This window comes from Bacillus rossius, chromosome 1 (assembly GCF_032445375.1).
Source record: "Bacillus rossius redtenbacheri isolate Brsri chromosome 1, Brsri_v3, whole genome shotgun sequence".
In the NCBI taxonomy this organism is placed as follows: Eukaryota; Metazoa; Arthropoda; class Insecta; order Phasmatodea; family Bacillidae; genus Bacillus; species Bacillus rossius.
Window position 1 is genome coordinate 250,923,231 of NC_086330.1, and position 18,493 is coordinate 250,941,723.

General features: G+C 37.9%; 1 protein-coding gene across 2 annotated transcripts in view; it reads right to left on the reverse strand.

The window, feature by feature from the left end:
• LOC134527473 (ubiquitin-conjugating enzyme E2 Q2) overlaps positions 1 to 18,493 on the reverse strand; it is a 107,797-nt gene that overhangs the window by 12,494 nt on the left and 76,810 nt on the right. The window contains exons 6-7 of one of the 2 annotated variants that reach the window (XM_063360172.1): positions 5,645 to 5,848; positions 3,725 to 3,791 (exon numbers count right to left, since the gene is read on the reverse strand). In XM_063360172.1, coding sequence (XP_063216242.1) covers positions 3,725 to 3,791; positions 5,645 to 5,848 — 271 coding nt within the window. Of the gene's footprint in view, positions 1 to 3,724; positions 3,792 to 5,632; positions 5,849 to 18,493 lie in introns of both variants that reach the window. The other variant, XM_063360171.1, reaches the window with a different exon arrangement.

An 18,493-nucleotide genomic window follows, 5' to 3' on the forward strand; every position in this document is an offset into this window, starting at 1 on the left:
CTGTATTAATCTTAAAACGATGTAAGACAGAAGAATATAAAATGGTTTACAAATTATCTAATAAAGGACATACTATCATCATTTTCGAAGGATAAAATTTCTAACTGTTTTCCTCTAACCCAAAATGAGCCAAAGCAATGGTAACAGTATTATTATTAATGAAACTTCACAGTGATTTTTACATTATACTGGGCAATTTATATTATCCATCCCTTACTAATATGTAACTGTTTACACTTGGAATAATAACTTTGTATTACAAAATAATCATACTTTTGTATTTAATAATGTTTTTCCTCTATAACTGCTATATAATTTCTAGGAACTGTGAAAACACTTTGTATTAATGAGAGTTTTGTATTAAAAATGGTGTTTATTGAAGAAGTTTCACTGTGTGTATGTATATGTGTGTGTGTATGTGTGTGTGTGTGTGTGTGTAACAGCAACCTTAAAGAAATGTAATATTTTAATGTTCTTGTAATAAAATAGAACATCCAGCCAAAAAATTTTCACGTAATTTTTCTTGCATATTTCCATTAAAAATAATGTTGCAAACTTATTTTTAACATACAAAATCAGTATACCGTATTTTCGTGTATAGCGCGCACCACGATTTTTGCAACAAATTCCAAAGAAATTTTTTTTTTTCCCATAAATAAATTTTACTAACATTCTGTGGTACCTGTACGTGTGAAACAAATTATAATTTAAATTGATGTGTGGTGATGCGTCAGGAAAATACTTAAACTCTGCTGTGTAGACGGAAGATAATGAAGCGCTGTATCGTCACAACTGGTACGTGAACGGGAGGGAGGGAGGGAGGCAGGCAGGAACGTGACGCGGAGGACTAGATGACTCACCGGTAGCAGCTGCGACGAGGAAGCGAAGGAAGTGGGAGGGGGAATGGCGACAAGCGACAACATTCTTTCTCTCTCTTTTATTTTACTAGCTGCGCTGGCTTTGTGTAGAGGGGGAGGTCTAAAAATAAACAAGAGACGTGCGAGCTTGCGCGCGCACGTGTGTGTGTGCGAGAGACCAGGTTGCGTGCGTGCGTGCGTGTGTGTGAAAGAGAGGCCTTGTTGCTTGTGTGTATGTGTGGGGGCTGGCCAGAAACATCACCCGGCAGTTAACGACTTCCACTCCTCCTCCCCGCCACACCCCCTTTTTTTTTTCCGTGTATAGCGCGCATCCTTATTTTTTTCCTTTACTTGAGGGGGAAAAAAGGGCGCGCTATACACGAGTATATACGGTATTATATTGCATGGTTACAGTAGGCTGTAATGGTCAATTTTTTCATAATGATTATGTAAAACTAGCAAACAATTTTATTCTTACAAGTTAAATTTTTACAAATCAATACCTACTTATTCAAAAGTATGTATTGTTTATTAAACCAAATTCATTTTAGCTTAAAAATCACAGTAAACAAGAACTGCCTCTAACGTGGAAATTATTTTATTTAAAGACATTAGTATATGCATTGCATTCAAATACAGAGAGAGGGTTGGCAGGGATCTGTGGCTCGTCTGTACAGTACAGCATAGCTCAGTGTATTTGCATCACGATCACAAGGTGACGACTTTCCCCCGTCCCTCCACCCCTGCTGGTTGGAGGGAGCGCTGGGAGGGGAGCAAGCCGTGGCGAGACCTGGCATAGCCACGAGGCACGATAAAAGTCAACAATAGAGCTAGGGAATTGTCTCAGGCCGCATAAATGACTGCACAGCAATGTGAACAAATATTACAGAGAGAAACCATATCATTTGTGATACAATAGCTATGTTTAACTTTGAATAAAAAATACTTTACATCCTGATTGCACATCTTACACACAGCTACTGAAAACCTCCCTTGGTTTTAATCTTAACATTGCTTTTCTATCATCCGCCACCTCTACTTCCAGGCTTTTATAAGCTTTAGCAGATCATAAACACACTCATCTGGTGCTTCAGTCAAAAGCCAGAGTGAAATAAAATACATTATTAAACAATCTGGACATTGTAAATTAAGTTAGGCATATAGCATATTCTGAGAAAAACAGTTTAGAAATTTGGCACGTAGCATATGTGTATTTTTCCTTATAACTCAAAATGTGGTATTAAAAATTGTATTTAACTAAATATAAACATTGTTACTTAATATGTATTCTATGTTAGCTAAATGTTACGCAGCATTTATACTTATGATGCCAGTAACCAAGATACCAGCTGGTACTTTCGTATTAATGCCAGCATCAGCTCAACCCTAGTCTAAAGTGTTTTAGTGATACTCGTGATGGCCCAATATTCTATATTTGATATCGGAGATCGGTAATATCGCCACATTTTTCAATATCGGACATCGGTACATACTTGCGATATTTTGATAACCAATGTTTGCTCTCGCCAATAATACTTCTCACAGAACCTTAACCGTAATTCCAAACTTATTTTACCCGGGCGTAATTTATCTTTCTTCACGTCACCATATTACCTAGTAATTCCAAGCATATTTTCCAGTGAAACAATTTCAAGCCTATTTCTTCTTTCTGATACTGCAATGCATCCAGACGGTACAATTCTTCCATGTGTACACAAATCCCAGTCATTAGTGCATATTTATTCGTTTCAGATATTCGCAAAACGTTTTAGCTTGATGAATTTTCGAAGTTCACTAAGTGTACATAAATTGAAAACATAAACAAAAATAATTACGATATTTAATTTAATAAGTGGTGTAGCCGTAAGTAAACATGAAGAAGAATAAAGTTGCTGCTTGATATAACAGGCATTTTCTTTCCGTTTCGTTTCATGGTCGCCAACTGCTGTTCTATACAAAGACGTTACGTAAGTTTTACAAAAGCTAAAATATGAAACGTGTTTAAATAGGGCAAGTTGCAGCAAAAGTATTATGTTGGCTATATTGAGTGCATTGCCAACAACATAAATAAAGATTTGTGGTTTTATAAACTCAGCAGTACGTTTCAAAGTTGTATTGAAATTACTTTTCATGTATTTTTAACGTGTTTTCGCACCAATAAATGGAGCGATACACTTGAACAATGGAATGACAGCCCACTGGCGTACTGGAAGGCAAATTCTACCTTTCCGAGACTGAAATTGTTAGCCAGAATATATATTGGCTTTCCACCTGCCTCAATTCATTCTGAAAGATTGTTTAGCTCTGCAGGTAAATTTTTACCAAAAAACGGAATCGCCTTTCACCTGAACACATTCAAATGCTAACATTTCTCCACAAAAATCTGAAATTTGTTTCCTTGTAGTTACAATATGTTTTTTTACATACTGTAGGTAATACCTACACCAGAATATTGCTTTATCTGTCCTTGAAAAACAATTTAATTTTTTAAGACCTTGAATTTAGAGAGATTATTTGTAGGTCATTATAGTAATTTCATTATTAGCTTTCATTTAATGTGAATTTACAATATTTTAAAATTAATAAAAATAATATACATTCACATAAGTATGTTGTATTAATATTTAACATTTTTCATTATTGTCTCTAACAGTACTCCAGAACCACAATTTTATAGAATCAGTGTTAGAAATGAGATAGGCCTATTATCGGAAGATCGGGTATCGGGTATCGGATCAGTAAATTTGGAAATATCGGAATTGTTATCGGTATCGGGTTTTTGGATATAGGGCCATCAATAAGTGATTCAGTAACATTAATCCCTTGAAAATCCACACCTCACTCCTTGCACCTTGTCATCAACTTACCATTCTTCTCATGAATTTGGACTAATGACTTGAAGGATTGCTGAGCTCGTGCTAAGCTGTACTGCCCCTGAAAGAAAAAGTGCATCATTACCATCCCATTCACTAAACAAGTCTAGCATACAACACTCACTTGATGCTCTCGTACGGGACAGATATACATAGAAACAACCAGAGAAAAGTAATACCCTAAACCACCAGCATTCACAGTATTAACTTGAGCTGTTGTTGCACAGAGGTGGTGCAGAATAGTTATTTTTAGAATTTCTTCATGTTCACAACCGTGAGCCTGATTTTACCCTTGTATCCATAGTTACTTAATGATATGGTCCCTTTGTTAATAAAATTGCTGGTTGCAATTTCTTGACACCGCTCTTACCCTTCTTTCTACAAGGGCACACTCCATCCTCCCTTACCATCCATCATGGAGATCAGTACCAAATGTTGGAAGTTGGTGTTGTGCTTTTTATAGTACTCACCATGTGTTTAATTAAATGATTTAACAGTAAGTTATTTTAGTTTTTTGGTTGAATTTTATGAAAATTACAAAGATTACCAGATGTATATTTAATCTGTAATTCTAAAGAAGAGCCTTTTTTCTGAGCAAAAATAACAAACCTGCTTTTTATATATTTTCAGATGTGTTTTTCAAACATTTTCTGAAAGGTCACTGTGATAAAGTAGTTTACCAATCAAACAAATGATTAGGTATGGTTAGCAATATTCAGAATACTTAAAAATGTGTAGATGGTTGGTTAAGACTCTTAAAGAAATACATATAAAATACTTTAATAGTGTGGATGGTTGATTAGATTTGGTTAGCTACAGTAAAAATATTGTAAGATTATTATGAATTACCAATTTAAAATTTACCTAAGTTACACCATTTCACAGTATTTTATATGTAGCAACCTAACGAACCACCCACATAATGTCATAGTATTTTCAGTGACCCTAATAACCTAAATACTCGTTAAAATGGTAAACTAATTTAAGAATCAAACTGCCCTCTTAGAGAATGCTCAGGAAATAATTCCAGTAGGGAGGAGGGAGAATTAATTTTTTTTGGTAGAGGCTTTTTATTTAGAATTACCAAAAAATCTTAAATTTCAATTAATAGCACATAGAAAACAATTTTTAAAGGAATAAACAGACAATATGAACATATGATACCAAATTTTAGAAGTAACCTTAAATTTTTTTACACACTTTTTTTCACAAATTTTAGGTTTTGGTACCAAAATTTTGCACTGCTTTTTGCCTTATTTTAACACTGTGTTTGGTCAATTTTATTTACCATTTTCTGGGGTTCCAAACCTAGCTTGTCCCAAAGAGAAGCAAGGGAGAGTCACGTATCCAGTCATAGGCTACACATACACAACACAACTCCATCACCTCCCAGAAAAAGCTCTACATGACCTTGGAACAATTACATTTCTGCAGTACAGCCCAACAGCCTGTGTATCTATCCAGGAGGCAGAAAGATGCACAACGCCACTTAAAAAAATACTCTAGTGAAAAATATACTTGATACATGAACAAATCTTTCAAAAATTAACAATATTTATAATAAAGAACAAAAGTACAATGTTAATTAAGACTAATATACATTACCACAATTATATTAATCATTTCTATATTAGTTACCAAAAGTATTCAACCATCAACATCTATTAAAACAGAATCCAGAATTATTAATTACATTTGTTTATTCAAAAATACACTAGTGCAAATGCCTAGTATGTAGTAAGTAGTTAATAGTTCACTCTTATCCTTTTTTTTTGCATAAAATAATGACTATAAGCAAAGATATTTCTCGTTGAATATAAATATTTATGAAGAAATTTAAACATTTATTTCATCCATCCATGGCATGCACACTAAGAAGCATAGTGAGAAGACATACTGTACCTGACTACAAACCTTGGCCGCACCGAACTGTATGCGTGCCTTGCCCTTGACGAGCGTGGCTGCTATCTGCATGATGACTGCTTCCACGGTGTAGGCGGAGCTCCAGCCCTGCTTCGTGAGCAGCTCCATGCAGATGGCCCCGCCCACCAGCACGTAGCCACCCGTGATCACCGGGTGTACCACTCGCACAAAGGGCGGCTCAAACGGGTAGTTCTCCTGCATGAACACCAACCACTAGGGCTTGCAAGGCAGGGTCTGTGTCCCTGTGATGCAGCGTGCCAGTTAGTGGTGAAAAAAATGTTCAGGAACAGTTTTGCACCGACATGGACCAACAAGAACGTGAGTCAGACTCCAGTGGCATGTATAAATGAAAGAGTAGTTAGGTTAGTTTTATTTTTTGAACAGACATTGGACAGATTAAATGTGAAGTATAGTGAGGCAGTGAAACTAGAGACTTGTGTGGATATTAGTGATTAAATAGAATTGCTAATGAGTTATCCTTTAGAACCCAATAGCTTACCACCCGTGGGTAGAAGTCAGGTAGCACCACAGAGCAGCTGTGCTGCCAGGTGCTCCTCTGACAGCAACGGTCTTGGTGTGGGCAGAGCTGGTGTGCTCGGTCCGTGTGCCACAAGCGACGTGGCAGGGTTTCCCTCCTCGACCAGCCAGGTTCCAAGGGCTTTTACTCCACTTCCCCCCCAAATTACGGTAGGGCATAACGCAAGCGGGATACAAACAAGAAGAAGGGGTGTAGAAGGGTTTGCTGGTGACGATTGAACCGGGTTGACCAGGTCTGTGGTGGTGCGGTGTATTGTGGTGGTTGTCCCTGACCGACTGATCCATCCTCAAATGTGACTGTTTTCCCCGCTGACCAATGTCACGGGGTTCTTCCAGTGCTATCCAAGTGTTCGAGTCGCGGTGACTATAAGTGGTGGATCTGCAGAGGGCTGCTTTCTTGGTGGACCACTTCCACAGAGTACTTCAGCACTGAGAAACCACTCGAAAACTGTGTCGGAGAGTATGAGGTAAGGTGAAAATGTTGATGGTCAACAATCCCTTCCCTCGGCTTCGGCGGGGCACCGGTTAAGGGCCTAGGTGAGAGAGATTACCTAGTGAATCAAAGGTAAGCATGAAGTTATTGATGGGAGGTTTTTGCAATATGATAAACCACATCTGCCCCTGGCTTGCTTGGGAAGTACACACCATAGTGCCCAACCGCCCCAGCTCTCGACCACGGTGACAGCTGCTGCTGGCACAGGAGGCTCGAAGACAACTGCTGTGGTGGCTGCTTGGCCATGGCCGGAGAGGGGTGTAGGGTGAGCAGCGGCGAATGAGGGATGAAGGGACTGTGAGATGGACAATCTCAGCTCAGCTAGGCCCACCCCTCTTTCCAAGGCTCTGGACTAGTTAATGATGTATTTACAGTTTGTAAATAAGAAAAGCACCAAAGCCCATACTGAAGAGAAATTTTTAAATTACTTTTCATTTTATTGTGATACCAACTATTAGTTTTGTAATGTAAGTGGCAAATCTTAAAAATCTTTACATTCATTTGATATTTTTTATTATGTTTTGGAATGCAATGTATATTTAAAATTACTGCGAAAAATAAATTATGTCAATTACGGCTATAAATTTTACAGGATTTTTAAATGCTGTAAAGAGGATTTAGGAACCTAATTTGGTGGCAGGCCTGGCATAAAGTGTCACAGTTTGAAATTAATGCAAAAACATGTTTTCCACTGCTTTGTAAACTTGCAAAGGCAATGCTTATTCTTCCACACAGCAATGCAGGGGTGGAAAAGATATTTAGTAAGCTCAACCTTATCAAGACAGCGCACAGGTCATGTCTTGAATCGTCAATGCTAAATGCTTTGTTGCATATCTCTTCTAGGAAGAATATGGCAGAATTCCAGCCAACAGAAGAAATGAGGAATAGGGCAAAATATCTGAAAAAGTGATATTTAAATACTGCCAGTGGTGAAGTGTAGACTACGTGTGTGTGTGTAAATACTTGTATAAAGTGTTAAAAATTGAATTGTTTTGATTGAAGTATAGTTACGTACATTATGATCAAGTAATTTTCATAAAAATTGCATATTTTTTGTATTTTTTAATGTACAGGATTTTACAGAATATTTTATATTTAAAACAAGGATATTACAGGATATTTCACATTTCAATCAAGGATATTGTTTTCAAAGTGGTGGCAGCCCTGATTTATATATAACTGTCATGTTTAAAGACCAACAAATATCAAGGCCCTATACAAATCTCGGGTGTGAGGATTCTCATTGCTGCAATTTTTTTTCATGGCCTTAATAATTTTGTTTCTTTTGAAAATGCAGAGTATTATTAAAATTTACTTGTTAACCAAAAAAAAAGTATGAAGGCATGTTTTAATCACCGAAACCGAGCAAAATTTTATTCAAAACCATAGCATAAGTGCAAAAGTATTTGTCAACAGTCTTACCAGTCACCTAGCTGCAGGGTATATTAAGGATTTCCACTGTTCCAGGAAATTTTTGTAGCAATACAAAAAATATCATCAACTTTTTTTTAGAATAGTTATACAGTATATATTTCAATATACATGCCTAAGCCTGATCATAACTCAATATTTAAAAAAAAAAAAAAAAATAGCAACATTTTACTATGGGAATGATCATAATCAACATTTTTGTAAAAGTCTTTCATGGAGAGACACCAGATGTTCAATGTGCTCTGGAGCAAGGTTTTCTCCGCGTGTGGATACAATAGAATCTCGTATAAGGTACATCAATAAAGCCTCAACTTTTATACTTAGTAATGAAAGTACTTTATTCTGAAAGTTACCTTTAAAACGTAGTATTTTTGAATTTTTAAAAATAAAGTAGTAGGGGATCAAATATTACATTAGCTTGGAAGCAAATATTTGTAAAACAACAAGAATTGAAAAAAATTTACTGAACTTAATACAGTAGCCTAACTTCTAGGCGTACATATACAAAACTGATATCTGTCGAACACAAAATGACAAATGGTTTAAACTATTTTGCAGATATGTACATTTATTGGGATAGAATTCCCTCGTCATCTTCTAGGCGAAGTCTCTTGCGACCAGCGGATAAAGATGACTGTTCATACAGTTTAATATTTTGTTTGCGATTTTTTATTATTGTTGACAGTGTAATGGGCACCAAACCAAAAGACCGTGCCACATCTGCATTTTTCCTGCCTTTGTCAACTTCTTTTAAAATTTCCACTTTTTTCTTCAAAGTAAACTGCTTGCGTTTCATTTTATCTTTTTGGCCATCCATCCTGATTAAAATATTCAATCAACAATATTGTTTGCCTTGTGCCACGTCAAATGTAAACAAACCTCTCATCCATAGATAACCATAGCTCCGCACTAGTAGCGCACGTCGCGAGCATGGCTGTGCCAGGCAACATTCCGACCTTCATGGCAAAACAATTAAAGTGTGTCGGCCATGTTGTGACACCAAACAGTTCAAAAATTAACCTGCATAAATTAACATAATTGAATTTTCTATTTTGTATATAAGTTAAAATATAATTTTTATTTAACGTTTGTATCTGCAGTAATTTAAACTTTTAAAATGTGCTCTATAAATAACCAAAAGATGGCGCAGCTAAAATCAATTGTCTTGAAGAGGGGCGATAGAGCACTTGATTGTTTAGATCATCTCGTGCACTAAAGTGTGTGATTCATGGAGGAGGATGAATGGCGCGTTATACTGTGTTTGTTTACGTTTTATACTTGTTAAAGATTCTTGAAAGTGATAAAAAAAATTAATCATAGTGTACATTTATACTAAAGAACCCCTGCGCAAACACAGTAACTATAATCTAAAATTTTCCTGATAACTGGAAAAGAATGGTCGTTGTATTGAAAGGTAGGATACATTTTTAATGTTAAAAGGAAATATTTTTACATTGTTTACATTGGTGTTTTGAGCAGGAATTTAAAATCATACGTTGAACTGAAAGATACAATGGGGTTCTTTTATTTATGTACATGCGCAAACAAGGTTAGTTAACATGTAATTTTAAATATTTTTATACTTAGGCCTAACCAATAAAGTCTGAAAAGACATCATTATACTCAAACTCGACTCATGAGTCGTGAACAGCCATGCCGAGTCCGAGCACTAATTAAAAACTCGACTCGAACTTGAAATTCGAGTACTCGCAGGTCTCTAATAATACATATAAGTTTTTTTCCCTCATTTAAAGCCTCACATTTTATGACGAACACAATACGCGATCCAATCAACGACAATGAACAGTAATTATTTATGCTCTGTAATTATTCATGCTAAGTGTCATTAGGAAACTGATTTCCTGAGGTTTCGTACAATTAGATTTAAAAATTTTTTTTTTTAATTTCTAGTGTTTTAAATCAGCAGACTACCAATTATGACATAATATTAGCAACTTATATACTTTAACCAAGAAGATTAGTGCCACTGAAATCTCAGCCATTTAATTCAAAACTGGTGTACTGACACCATGTTTGACAAGTTTCTTTTCGTGAGTAGTTGGGATAAAACTTTTTTTTTCATGTATTTTTATGTTTGTTTTCTTACAAACATTAAGTAAGGCATTATTATTTAATGCTGTGGTATTTAGGATATTCATAAGTAAATACATACGTCCGACATTAACAAAATGAATAAAAACATGACCCAATAAAAACTTTTATTGTAAAGTAACTAGTGATGGGTCGAATCCCATTTTTCCCGAATCCGAATTTCGAATTCGAATCCCAAACAGTACCTCGAATCAACTCCTCGAATCCGAATCCAGATCTCAAGGGTTAATTATAAAATAATTTATAAGTTAAGAGAAAAAATTAAACATTATGCAGAATTATTTAACCCTTTAAATTTTTATTTAAAAAAACAAGGATTTTACAACGGTCTGGATCAAGACAATTCCGTTTTTGGTCACATATGTTTCCTGCAGTGCTGAACAAACGTTCAGAGAACACTGTCGCAGGTGGTGAACACAAATATTTTTTGGACAGTTTATGTAGCCTGGGTGAACACGCAGACTGAGTTTTCCAGTATTCGAGGATGTTTATTTCTGGGTTAACTGTAGGATCACATAAGAATCTGGTCACTTCATCAATTGCTGTAGAATTCGACTTGGTGGATTTAAGGCATTCAGGCATTATCTGTGAGTACAGTGATTCATGTATCCACGGAAATCGGAAAACGAAATTCAACATCCGACGGAACAATATTTGTAGTTACGAACTTGACATTTGTTTAAAGTCCCAAATGAAGATAAACGCTTTCCTGAAATATTTAATGGAAACTGAAAGGCACCATCTTGGCTTCAATGGTTTTAGGCCATAAGAAATATTGTTGTGCATCTTTTAAAATTAAGCCTCACTAAAGCATAGTGATTAATATGCCCGAAGTTAAAAGTGACGGGGTGTTTTCTCTAGTTTGCCCATTAAAATTCTTTATATTAATATTAGTTATTTTTTGTGTTTGTGCCGGAAATTAAGCATTTCGTCACTTTTTTTAATTTTTTCTATAATTTTAAAATTTTTTGGGGTTTCTATTTTTTTAAATTTATCTGGTTGTTAATGGGGGTGATTTACTTTTGTTAGGCCGGTGTACGCCACGGATTTAAACTTTGTGCCAGTGGACCGAAGCCCCTTCCCAGGGGGCCATTCTGATATTTTGCTGTCTAATGTGGACATGGTCAGCCCGGTTGAAATTTCTCTCGCCTGCAGTCACGTCCCGAGTTTGTAATTTTAATTCCCTGCACGACCAAAACTGCATAGAGCAGCTTCTGGGCTGCAAGCTGCTACTTCTCAGAGAGCTGCTGAGAGAAGTAAGTCTGGTCACGAATACGTATTAGGTTCTCTCCTCGAAAAGCACGTCATGGACGCTTGTTCTCAGCGTCGTTGCACTTTTGCTCCCCCCCCTCCTCTTTCGGTTCTAAGAATTCGCCTAAGGCCAATGACAGGTCAGAAACCCCAGCAGACAGCGACCGTCTCCCAGGATGCCTTGCATAAAAAAAATGTGTGTGCCAAGATGGACCACCCCGCGACACCTAGCGGCAAACTCGCTAACCACCCAGCCAACTTACCCTGTAGGCCGCCAGAGTGTAGCACTAGACTGCGCCCTTTAACCCTTGGTTTAAGCAGACGCCTTGGGCGAGTCGATTCTTTTTTATTTCAGACAGCCCTCAACAGGTAGCGCTAAAGTCGACGCAATGCTACCAGCTTCGAGACTTCAATCAGAGTTTTTTTTATGGCCCTCACTCGGGGAACTTCGGGACCTTTCGGTCCGGACTCCCAGTCCTCCCTTCCACTTTTGATTCAAGTTTTACTTTTAATTACGAGACGCGTTTCTCCGCGGGACACTTCAGGCCGCGACTGCAGACGGACCGTTTGATTATCGGCGAGTCGACGAGACTCTGCAAAACTTCCATCCGGCCGCAACCGACTATGTAGTCGCCTAAATGAGGGATGCTATCCCTATAATCTTTTTCAAGTAGTTTAGTCCGTCTGCGTAGTATAAAATGTAATAGTTATTTTTTATCTTTTAATTTTTTTTTGAAATTAGAAAACGACCGCGCCCAGCCGCGTATTCGCGGGATCCAGTTCCTGGCTGGCGACGCATCTGTAAATAGAAGTCAACTTCCCTGTCTGGTGAGTGACGATCCGGCCTTTTCTTTCCCCAATTTCCCGTTGTTGGCTTTCGTGCCAACTGTGTATGACTGTCTGGACGCAAGTCTAATTCGTTTTGAATTTGATTTGGGTTTCAGACAGGGTCGAAGTGCTGGAGAGACCAATTGCTCCCAGCTCGTGGTCCTGCACCTCCACTGCGGGTCACATTAGAAGAGATGTCTCCGCGACCCGACGTTATTTTTTGAAGACCCGGGTGGTAATGTAAAATCAACATCCCCCCCCCCCCCCCCACTTTCTAGCTACGAACTACATCAATCGAATGAATAGCCTACCAGCGAACAGTGCTTTCCTCAAGAATATGTAGAATCAATAAAACTAATCATCGATGTAATGATTGGACAAATCAAATTTTGGTGTGATACTAATAAATTTTTGTTTATGTAATTGTTTGTTGGTAAAGTTGAGTATGTGTGGTTATACTAAATTAGGGCCGGCCCTTTCTCGAAAAACTAAAGCATATTGTTAATATCATTAATTGGGAAACTTATAAATGCCAAATCAAATGGAATACGGAATTCATTAGTTACATTTTTAAATAAAACAGGGAACCTATAGACCAAGCAACTTGTGTAGTGTTAATTTATTTATGATATACCTTCTTCCCTTAAACGATCCACCAGCTCCCCAGTTGCTTGTGTCAGGGAGTTCTAAATTGTCTTGTTCTCCACCTCGTGCCACCTCTGGTCAATAAACTTATTTTTCTAATTATTCTTACCCAGCAAGTTTCCAAGGCTCTTTTTAATTAATTTAAAATAATTCAATTTTGAGGCACGAGAGGTGTTACATGTTGCTCAAAATGATTGGCTAACAAATTCATTGATTGGCCATCATGTAATTCTCAGATAATACATATTTTAACGTTGGTAGTCTACACAAACCAAACTTGGCCCCAGTGGCGTAGCGTGGGTGGGGCGGAGGGGGCGGCCCGCCCCGGGCGGCAGCCCGCGGGGGCGGGTCGCCGGTGAAGCGGGTTGTGACCTGATCTATGATTCATTCATTACATGTGTCAGACACACTATAATGTTCCATTTTTATCTAAAATTTTGCGCACCAACTATTTTTTAATATTTATTTAAAAGAAAAACTGCGAAATCACTGACAGAGCTCTTTATAACGTTTGTTTGTTTACATACGAACGGCAACATCGCATCACGCCGCGCCGCCCGGCGCGCGCGAGCGAGTTGAGCGGCACTCCTTATTATGTTAATTACTCATACAAAATCTTTTGTTTCACGCGTCGGCCCGTGTCAATGCCTCTCTTTCGCACTCATTGAATTTAGTACTACGCATTGTACTGTAAAGTTTGACATTATCAAAGGTAGCAGCTGTAGCACACATGCTACAGTACTGATCTTTGTTTGTTTTAGTGCATCGTGAAGTACCGTTACGCAATCACGCTTTACTCGTATTGTAACCCTTCTTCCTCCTTAATTGGAAGAGGGGTTGCGTCCCCGACTCACTCTGGGCGCGAAGGGAAAAAATAAATATTAAAACCAGGCATAAAAAGCTAAACAATATAAATTCCCCACACCACTGCCCAGGGGTCAGGCCAAAAAATTTAAAGGATATAATAGCAGAGTAACCATTAAACAAACAAGAGGCAAGACTTTGGACGTATGTTATTAAAAAATAGAAATTTGCAAAAATAATTTTTTACTATACATAACCATACAAGCTTAGTTACAAAAGCTGACGTTAATAATGGCAGCATCTTATCCCCATTTGCGATACTAACAATAACCTTTAAAAAATCGTAAAAATATAAATACTGATAACAACAAGTATAAAAATATATAAGGGCGTGAGGCGTGGCCACTATAAAATATCAAAATTTACTGACTGCCCTAATACCAAAAAATCAAACAAGACAATCAATACAAATATATAAAAAATCTACAAAAATAATACTGAAGTACAAACAAATTATTTAAATAAAGTTCTTAAACTCTCAATCAACGGTTTAGTCTTTCTTCAGATGTTCGTTGCTAAAGACTTGCCAAAAAAACAAAGTTAATATCCTAGGCGTGCGCTGGCTTCCTGACCTTCCTCACCAACTCCAGAGTCTAATGCCACGCCGGGCCATAGGTACGAATTCACAAAGGCGTGAACGATGATCAAAAAAAAATTATCTTATTTTTAAGGGAAATGTAGCAAAAACTCTTCACGTAACATAACTATGTTACCACAGAAGTATTTATCATATACTTCAAACAAAGTCTTACTTCTTTATTAACTTGCCAATGATTTCATAAAAACGTAGAATGGCCGCACCAACCAACCAACATCAGGCTGCGCATGTAGTCCAATACCGATCGCATACATTTAATTATACTGCACAAGCTGATATATTAGCTAAATGCAACTTTAAGTATGCAAATTCCGAAGACAAAGTCTCAAAAACAAATTGCAAAATGTTCGTTTCTTCCAAACTTATACTTTTATTACAACTACAGGCAAACGGGCGACCTTTTTAAAAAATCCCACACTGGAACAACGTGTGAAACAAATGGGCCTCTTCACCAAACTGGCTAATAAAAGTTCCGTCCAAATAAAATTTAGTATGGGAAAATACACAGTTCACTAGGTTTGCCAAAAACCACTGCAGTACCACGAGGGTAAAAATCAAAATTGCGGCCTCTCTTTACCTTGATAAGTTCAGTATCACAGGGCAATCCATTGCCCTGTCACCCAGCGTGGAGCCTCCATCCCAATATTCTTCGTCGCCCGTTGCCGTCCGGCACACCAGTCCGCACCGTCACATAGCTCTGTCCTCAACGGTCGCTGGGCACACTCTCGCGCCGGCCCAGCTGATTTTTTCTTCCCGGCAAGCCGAATGTCTGACGTCATCAGCCAACCGCCGGGCGCTCACCAAGTGGTATTTACGTGAAACACAATCGATGTTCTTAAACTCATAATCGATAGCTACCAAAAGGCGTATAACTAATTAACAGAAACAAATATAATTTAAAAAAAATTTACAGATAAATTAACATTAATTAAAAAAGGCGTAAAAATACGTGAAATAAAAAACCATATAAAACTAGAGACCAGCAACAAAAATAAATTACAAGTAAAAATGTGGCCCTGCCGGCCACAGTATGTTTGTTTCGCGAGAGTTTCGGATACGGAACGAAAGTCATTTTGATTGTGTTTTGATATTTTAAATACTGTTGAATCTTCTAAAACTAAACATTTAGAACTTTACCCAATCTTTGAACTAGTTTTTGAGAATGAAAAGGAGTCAAAGAAAGCGGTGCGGAATTCCGCAAAAAAAAAAAGGCTAAGAAAGAATCAAATGCGAAGAAGTCTCAAGGTGCATTACTGAAATATTTTAGTTCCAGTTCTGGTTCGAAAGCCACGTTAACGTCTTCGGTGGCATCCTGCAGCAGCGGAAGTGATTCCAGTGAAAGTAGGTATATGATTCCTCCATCTAGAATCATGCATGGCCTAGAATTACTCTAGTTATTTATTATTATTATTTATTTATTGTTTACAAAAGTTACAATATTTCTTACATTAGTCTCGCAAAACCTATTCACCTAGGTTTGTCTGCGAGTACGGAGTCACACTCGTTCATTAAATCTTATTTTATAATACACTTAAAATTGCTCTAATAGCTGTTTGAACATTGATTATTGTTTAAAAAGTATGGAGTATATTAACATAAATTACATTGAGTTAAGGTACATCTTTTTAAGTTTACGACTGAATTTTGTCCTGCTACTTCAATTTAAAACTTCAATAGGGGATGTTTTGTAAATCTAGTAGTAGTCTAGGAAATTTTTTTTTGTTTTTGGATAACTTGATTATTTATGGTACCTGTCACAAAGAAAACATAATTTTTCATTTAGCTCAAAAATGGCGCCAACGATTTTTCTCAAATTTCTCGTCATTTTATCTTTTAATAACATCTATAACATGGCTTACTCAGTCAGTTATTACCGGGAAACTCTAAAAAAGGTAGCTGCCATACAAAATCAATTTTGTTTGTAAATTTTCCTATAAACCCGGCAAACAGCGCCGTCACCAAAACCACTTTTGTTTTGTGATAGATAAAATACTTATTTGAAATTCTAACGTGTCCTCCGGCCAATATTCATGGGAATACATAACTTATTTTACAGGTACAAGAAGAAGACGTACCTGCCGTCGCAGTTGGAAGTAGTTCTGGTCCCACCACAGAGCAGGGTCAAGACGAAGTCGACTCATCAAAAGTACCTCAAGCATCTAGTCATAGTCATAAGCCTGCATAAAAAGTGAATGTTGCCAAAGAAGACATAATTGAAATCGTGCCTTCTGCTCCTGCCGAAATCAAAGATGTGAATGTCGACGATGTAGGTTGCTGGCCTTCTCCTATGACCGACGAAGTAAGAACGCTTCTAGTACGTCGCGGATCTGACTCAGTACAGCACATCGATTCCAAATTTGCCGATGTTGTTCGCTCAGGGACTTCAACGAAAGGCGGTACCCGAAAACTAACCAAAGAGTGGTTCTACAAACCATTATCTAACGGCGAAAAGGTTCTCCGAACATGGATGGTGTACTCGCCTTTGAAGCAATCCTTGTATTGTTTTTCTTGCAAGCTGTTTGGCAATTCCGGCTCTAACTTCGCATCTGAAGAAGGATTCAACAAATGGTGGAAGCTAAATCCAAGAATAGGAGACCATGAAAATAGCCTGGGCCATGAACAGAGCTTCTTGAAATGGAAGGAGTTGGAAGTTCGCCTGAACTGTAAAGCAACCATCGATCAGAAACAACAAGAAGTTTTCGAAAGTGAGGAGAAGAAGTGAAGGGATGTACTGTACAGGTTGCTGAATATTATCCAGTTCTTAGCCAAACAGAATCTGGCCTTCAGAGGACATCGAGAAGACATTCGAGGAGATGATAGTGGCAATCACGAGAACTTTCTGGAGTTAGTGCACCTCCTAGCTAAATACGACCCTCTTCTAATGGAACACCTGACAAAGATAAAGCTGGGAGCAAGAGTTTCAGTTTCGTATCTATCTCCAGAAACCCAGAATGAATTTATAAACTTACTGGGACAGCAAGTTCGATCCACCATCATCCGTCGTATTCAAGAAGCTAAATATTATTGCGTAATCTTCGACAGTACACCAGACATCTCCCACAATGACCAAATGAGCCAAGTTCTGCGATATGTACATATCGAAGGAGAAAAAGTCGCCGTGGTAGAATCTTTCATTGACTTCTTCGAACCAAAAGGAAAAAATGCAGAAGATCTCAGCAACGATATAATCGCGAAGATAACATCAGACGGACTGGACATACAGAATCTGAGAGGACAGGCCTATGACAATGCTGCCACAATGTCAGGGATCCACAATGGAGTTCAAGCCCGGACTAAAACACTGAATCCGAAAGCTATATTCGTTGCATGCACAAACCACTCACTAAACTTGGCTGGGGTACACACTGCTTCTGAATCAGTGGATTCCGTGACGTTTTTTGTAACTCTGGAGAAGCTGTTTGCCTTCTTTTCCGCATCAACTGTTCGATGGAACGCTTTGGTTGCCATCACAGGTCAAGCAGTAAAACGAGTCACTGAAACGCGCTGGAGCGCTAGACATGTAGCTGTCAAGATGCTTAAAAATAAGTTTGAGGTAGTTCTTGAGGTACTGGAACAATTAACAGATTCATCTGAAACTTCCAAAACAAGATCGGTAGCCAGTCTTCTCCTGACAGCCATGCAGTCATTTAACTTCCTAACTTTTCTTGGCTTTTGGGCTGCAGTGCTACCTGAAGTAGATGACGCACAGATTTACCTGCAGCAACGAGGACTAAGTGTGGATAAGTGTGCTCAGAAACTCTGCGCTTTGAAAACCCTCTTAGTGGAAAGTAGAGACCGTTTCGTGCAAGAAGCAATTGACTTTGCTAAGAATCTCTGCGAAAAACTCGGAATCGAACTCAAAACGAGAATTCGCAGGAAAAAACGCATGCATGGCGATGAATCTTCTGAAGATGCAGCTTTGTCTCACGAACAGGAAATCCGTCGAGAGATTATCGCATCATTCGACAAGATCATTCAAGAAATGACGACTCGATTCAAGCAAATTCAAGAAATATCGGACAAGTTCGGATTTTTGATGCCAGCGAAACTTTTGGACAGCAAGTTCGAGTGTGATCTTTCC